The 7,070-nt window shown below is 35.0% G+C and overlaps 1 protein-coding gene across 1 annotated transcript; it reads left to right on the forward strand.

Moving 5' to 3' along the window:
* The first annotated feature begins 632 nt into the window (after positions 1-632).
* LOC128166618 (uncharacterized) lies at positions 633-6,303 on the forward strand. Its single transcript, XM_052831902.1, has 13 exons — positions 633-763; positions 1,193-1,448; positions 1,729-1,825; positions 2,163-2,296; positions 2,393-2,458; positions 2,546-2,687; positions 3,086-3,246; positions 3,365-3,537; positions 3,643-3,753; positions 3,878-3,939; positions 4,055-4,114; positions 5,221-5,448; positions 5,536-6,303. Exons 1-13 carry the CDS (start codon positions 711-713, stop codon positions 6,024-6,026), a joined length of 2,034 nt encoding a protein of 677 aa, XP_052687862.1. The 5' UTR covers positions 633-710; the 3' UTR covers positions 6,027-6,303.
* Positions 6,304-7,070: the final 767 nt, after the last annotated feature.

The following is a 7,070-nucleotide window of genomic DNA, read 5'->3' on the forward strand; positions in this document are numbered from 1 at the left end:
CAATGCAACAAAAAAAAAAATGGTTTTAAATACATAATCTCCAAGAGAAAAATGATAAGTTGAACTTTTTATTAGAGTAATGTAAAAATCAATGTGTTCTCCATTGCTTCATACTATGGCAATGATCATACAATTTCCGTTAGAAATGCTTACAGTAACGAAATCGATTCTTTATGATAATAGTAAAATGTTAAACTTCAAAACAAGTTGCTGAAAGTATATTAAAATTTACCATACAAATTAGTACAACCAACTCTTATTTTCTTCTTTGTGGTGTGTTTTTATGTAAACAACCAATGATTTATACAACAATTATATTTTTTGCGGCCCATTTGACGCTTGCGTCAATATGATTTCTTGTGGTATTTGAGAGCCAGAGAGAGAGAGAGAGAGAGAGAGAGAGAGACTCATGTGATTTATATTATTACCGTATCCTTCCGATGTAAAAAAAAAAATCAACCGGCGTCCTAGTTTAATAACTTTTAAAGATGTTGATTTTATTTTTTAATGATACTCAATTTCCATCTTAGTTAAGATTAAAGAAAATTGATTTCCATAAATATGCAGTTGTTCAAATAAAATTATTTAGGACTTAGTATCAAATCCATTCCAAATGACGTCATGCGCATTAATATACACACTTCCGGCATCGTCAAACGGGATCAAGAAACGGCAAGGGGAAGAAACAATACCACTACAGAAGAAAAAAGATGTCATACAGAGATAGAATGTTCGATTCTTCGGGACGTTCTGATAGGAAAGGGTAATGAAAACATAACTCGTTGATATTCTGAGCTCTTAAAGACCAGTTTTTAAGATTTTTATTTAAAGATTGTCGTTTCTAAAAAGTGGCCATTTTGAATAATCATTTTCCCTAATGAAATGCTGCCTTCACGTTATAATCTTTAAACCTAGGAAAAGCAATTTCTTTTTGGAATTAATTTTTTTTAACTTTAAAGCTTTGATTGACAACTTACCTAATATGTCATACTATTCTGCGCTCTTTTGAAAGGGAGGGTGGGGGGGGGGGGGATTGGTTATGTATTAAACTTTAACATTTTTATTGACTCTAAAATATATGGTTTTGTTATAGGGTTCCCTTGATTTTATGTCCATTAGGTTTTCAAAACATTTTACTTAGTTGATTTTATTATAATTTTATGAAATTAAAATTATACAATATGAATTCCAGATTTGGAGCAAGTAGTGGTTTACCCAAAGCTTTTGGGTCCTCAAAGTTTGGAGATCGAGGAGGTCCCAGAAGTGGAGGAAGAGGGGGAGGTGGGGGGAGATTTGGAATGGATAGAGGTGGTATGCGAGGTGGTAAAATGGGCAAAGGACATCAACCTGGAGAAAATTTACGCAAGCCTAGGTGGGACATGTCACGACTACAGAAGTTTGAGAAAAATTTCTATGTAGAACATCCAGGTGTTTCCAGCAGATCACAGGTTTGTAAAATTTAACATGGAAAAATCATTGCGTGTGGCAAATTTCCTTCAAAATATTATTTTCCTTTTAAAGAGACATGCCTCTTTGTGTTTCAATATGTGCAAATGCTCAATTTTAATTCATTTTCATGGACATTTTTTTTTTATTAGAATAATGAACAAGTGCATGCCATTGAATATTTCTCGTGTAACAATTGCTCTTTCACTCCGCAATTCTTTAAACACAAAGTTTTATTGATTTAGAGTTAATTTTCATTAAGGATATTAAATTATTTTATAGATGGACATTGATCAGTTTTATAATGAACATCAAGTAACAGTTAAGGGCACAGGTATACCTAAGCCTATCTTCGCATTTGAAGAAGGCGGATTTCCAGGTAATTTTTTATAACAATTTCTCTTTTATAAATCTATATAATAGGTTTTAGCCTCTAATGTCTTGTAAAGAGGTTAATGTGATTGTGACACGATATTACAGAAATGGGCTCAGTATGCAAAAAATTATTTAAGTGTTGTCAATGACTTGTCAGTAATTAAAAAATTGTGTACAGTTCCCTAAAAAAAATAAAGTGAAATGGACCATTTCTAGTTTTATTGATCCAAAGAGCCATTTTATATGTTTTGATTTTTATCTTTATTGGCTGATGAAATGCAGATTATGCTTGATGATTAAATTCAGTTTTACGATATGTCAACATCATAAACTGTCTGCAGATTATGTAATGTCCACATTCCGTCGCTTGGGCTGGACTAGACCCACTAGCATTCAGACTGTAAGTTGGCCGGTTGCAATGTCTGGGAGAGATGTTGTTGGAATTGCACAGACTGGTTCTGGAAAAACAGCAGGGGTAAGGGATTTCTTAAGCATTATTTACCTGGTATTACTGTTTAAAAGTGTATGTAAAGCTTGAAGACAAGTTCTAACAATAATTTTTTTTTTTTAGTTTATTGTGCCATCCATTGTACACATAAATCATCAGCCACACTTGCAACCTCATGATGGACCCATTGTAAGTAATTTAGGTTCTTAAAGAGACTTGTTTTAATGTCTTTCATTTATTCCTGAAGGTTGTTATATGAGTGACTGTTTTATTTAGGTTCTTGTATTGGTACCAACCAGAGAACTGGCCCAACAAGTACAGGAAGTAGCAAATGATTTTGGCCATGCTTCCAGAATAAGGAATGTTTGTGTTTATGGTGGTGCTCCAAAAGGACCTCAGATACGAGACTTGGAGAGAGGTAATCATCGTAATGTTTGAATAGGTTGGCTTTGAAAATATTTAAACATAAATTATCACTTGCTGGTTATTCATCTAAATGGCAAAATAGCAATCTGTCAGATTCTTTTTAAAAATACTGTGGTTTCAAACCGTTACATTAATATTCAAGGGTTTCAATTTTCGTGGATAAAGTGAAAATCACAGTTTCAAGGATACGTAAATTCGTGGCCAATGACCCTATCAATACAAAATGTTAATAGAAATTGCACTTCAATGAACATTTTATTTAATGGATTAACTTAACGAAATCCATGAAAATTGGAATTCAACAAATATTGATGAAACCACAGTATTCACTGTTAGTTTATTGATATGTTTTGTATGAACAGATGTTAACTCTAGTATTATACTTAAAAGGTGCTGAAATCTGCATTGCAACACCTGGGCGATTGATTGATTTTCTGGAGGCAGGAAAAACAAACCTCAGAAGGTGCACCTATCTTGTATTGGACGAGGCAGATAGGATGTTAGACATGGGTTTTGAACCTCAGATCAGAAAAATTGTAGAACAAATCAGAGTAAGATTTTTAAAAAGCATTTAGTGGAAAAATTGTTAAATGTTTTTTGGGTTTTTTTATTCGATTGATTTCTTTTATATATCTATCTGGTAAATGATTATTTAATATATAATTTTAGCCTGACAGACAAACCCTAATGTGGAGTGCCACTTGGCCAAAGGATGTGAGAAAATTGGCCGAGGATTTCCTGAAAGAGTACATCCAGCTTAACATTGGGGCACTTCAGCTGAGTGCAAATCACAACATTCTGCAAATTATTGATGTCTGTGATGAAAATGAAAAGGAATTTAAGTAAGAATAAATTATCCTTTTTATGTCCATATAAAAAGCATGCAAGTTCTTGCAGATTTTTAGTGGAATTAGGAACAAAGTTTAACATTGACATCAACATTTTAGGCTGACCAAATTACTGGAAGAAATCATGCAAGAAAAGGAAAACAAGACCTTAATTTTCACAGAAACAAAGAGAAAGGCAGATGAAATAACCAGAAGAATGAGGAGAGAAGGGTAAATAAAACTTATTGTATAAATACATTTATGTTATTAAAGTCTTGCAATTTTATCCCATAAGGCGTTTGGTATTATTTATTGGTAAAGAACATGAAAAAATATTGTTTTGATTTGTTTCCAGCTGGCCAATGATGTGTATACATGGAGATAAATCTCAACAAGAGAGAGACTGGGTCTTAAATGGTAAAGAATTGTAAATTTACTGGAAATTTAATTGGGTAAAACTTGACTATTGCAAATGCAGTGCAAACATTTTCTCCCCCAATACATTTACTTAATTTTTCATAATTTTTTGCAGGATTTAGGTCTGGCCAGACTCCCATTCTTGTTGCCACAGATGTTGCGTCCAGAGGGTTAGGTGTGTTATGATTTGCTAATTATTTTATATGCATGTTTTTGCAACTTTGATATAGGTACTGTATAAAAATAATTTTAGCATCAGTGTAAACTTTGGCTGGTATGGCATGATTTTAAATAGATGAAGCAACTGTGAGAAAGGGAGGTAAATGCTTAATTTTTAAAATCAGTAACAGATTTAGATTTTTTTCATATTTTAAACAAAATTTTAGCAGAAGTAACATTTTATTCTTTTTTCTGTTTCTAGTAAAGGTACATGTATGAGCTGATCTCCCTAAATTATATTGCAACTGACTGTCATGTCATTACCCAGCCATGTAGTCGTTGATTGAGACTTTGCTCCGGTACCGCAGACTGCTAACACTGGATCTGTTCATAAAACTGGAAAGCCGAGAGTAGATTAAGAATCTGTGTGATTAACACTAGTCCCGAACTCTGAGCTAGTCTTTTAAATTGTCGGCACCAGTTATAAATATGCACTCCTCAAGTGGCTTGACATATGTAGCTTCTGCTTCTACAATGCTTATCACAACACAAAACAGGATTCTACAGTGCATGAACAATGGACTTCCTCACCTCTACAAAAACTTCAACTCGAACAGAGTTAACTTTTGTATCCCACATCTTGCGTTGCCGGAAGTCCTTCATGCCAGGTCTTTGAATTCTGTTATTGAAAAATGTGTTGTGAAGAGAAGAGGTAGACCTGCTTATCAAGATACAAAGGAGTGCATTTCCCATAGCAGTCAAAGCAAAGTACCAGAGCCATCACTTAAATAGAGATGCATGCTCCCAGTACATCAACCAAGACTCTAATAATATGCCACTCTCTTAGTAGATTCGTTCAAGGATTTCTGGTAAGTTTTATTCAGGTAAGTAGTCATAAAAAATTTTGAAAAGAAATGATGGAGTCTTACCCTGTGGTGATGTTGAGAATAAATAGGTTCTCGGGAGTATGCATTTATGGTCTAGTAGGGTTAATTTTATGTTTAATAAATTTCTTTTATTCCAGTTTGTCTCAATGTGAACAAATATCTTATCAATTTTCTCTCTTATTTTCCCAAAATTGTTGCTTTGTGCATCCAAAATAAACAATGCAACAATAAATAGATGTTGGAGACATCAAATTTGTCATAAACTTTGACTACCCCTCCTCATCGGAGGACTACGTCCACAGGATTGGACGAACTGCCAGAGCAGGACAAACAGGGACAGCCTACACATTCTTCACTCCCGACAATGTCAAACAAGCAAATGATCTCATCTCTGTCCTTCAAGAGGCCAAACAAGTGGTCAATCCAAAATTGGTGACTTTAAGTCAGAGTGCCAGGTTCGGAGGTAAGTGTTCATCCATATAGTGTTTAAGTACTTATTGCCTTTCGTGTAATGTATGTTTTTCTAACCAATATTTCATTTTGTTTACAGGTCGGAAATCCAGATTTGATGATAAGAGAGACAAATTCGGTAGGGGCTATGGAGGGGGTGGTCGTGACAGGGGGGGCTCTAGGGGTGGAATGGGCTCTAGGGGTGGATATGGGGGTCGAGGTGGAAGCAGCGCTAGTGCAAGTAGAGGAAGTGGGGGGAGTTCATCTGGGTTCAATACGCGATCAGGTGGCAGTAGATTCTCTAGCTCAGATAGGGGGAGCTCAGGGGGTGGTAGAGGGTATGGTTCCCAGAGTCAGAGTAGTGGATATGGGGGCAGTCAGAGTTACTCTCAACCAAACGGATCTACCTCTGGTAGCTATGGACAGCAGAATGGATATGGAAGTCAACAAAGGGGAGGAGCTAGTAGTAGTGGGGCCAATGATTGGTCCAATCAGATGGCCTACATGTTCAACAGTTGGTCTGGTCAACAACCGTCCGCGGGACAGCCTCCTCTCCCCACAGGAAATCCCCCACCCCCTCCTCCCATGTAATGAACACATTTCATTCAGGATCTTTCTTTTTATTTGTAATTTTTACTCATTTGTTAGAAACATGTTTTACTGTGATTATATTTCTCATTTCATGTCGTGTTTTATTTATATTTTTTTTTAAAATTCTCCATCGATATTTCTGAAAGTGACCAATTTTATAGAGAACTGTAAGTAAGTAGCAAAGTAATCCAAAAGTTGATTACTTATATAAAGACATTTTTGTTCATTCTTGTTGTCATATGAAGAGAGAAAGTTAATAAAAAAATTTGCTACACTTTTTGTGTTTTTTTTATTTAATTCTACTTTACACATTTATTTGGATGTGAGATTCTAATTCACTGTAAATCTTTAAGACATTAAGTTCTCCTGGAAAAATTGTCCACCTTGGGGGTTAAAATGCCGTAGATAACCATGGAGGAAAAGCTACCAATATTGCACATGTAATTGATGTCGGATAAGAAATTTTTTTCATATACTGATATCACAGTATTTTTTGGCAAATATACTCCTCAATTTATAGTTCGATAATTCTAGTACATCAAAATATGTAAAATACATAAATAAAAATATGCAAAGTAACGTCCCCCTTCTCTTGCACATGTGCATAATGAAAGGCAATAGAAGTACTATTGATGAAAAGGGGCACAAGGGAAAAACCGCCAATGTGACGGGATACTGGGTTTTCTTTTGTGTGAACAGTATTCCTCTTCCATTTATCAACCCATCCAGAAAAATGGGGTACTTTAAAATATGCAATATTATTGCCAAAAAATAACTTGGTTCTGACAACAGCTGGTATTTTTTTCTCATAAATAATTAAAAATCAGAATTGTAGCAATATGCACACCCGATATTTGTACAATTGATCTGAAACATACAACTTCCTATCTTGTAAACTGTAGGAGGAGTTATCCGTACAATAAGGGTTCCGTTTTGGCAGCCGCCCGCCCGCCATTTTCACCATTTCCTTTGGAAAACCCGATTAATTAAAATCACCCCTGCGAACGTGTTCGGAATGTTTTCTTTATCCTTGCTAAGTATGTA

Source organism: Crassostrea angulata, chromosome 10 (genome assembly GCF_025612915.1).
Source record: "Crassostrea angulata isolate pt1a10 chromosome 10, ASM2561291v2, whole genome shotgun sequence".
In the NCBI taxonomy this organism is placed as follows: Eukaryota; Metazoa; Mollusca; class Bivalvia; order Ostreida; family Ostreidae; genus Magallana; species Magallana angulata.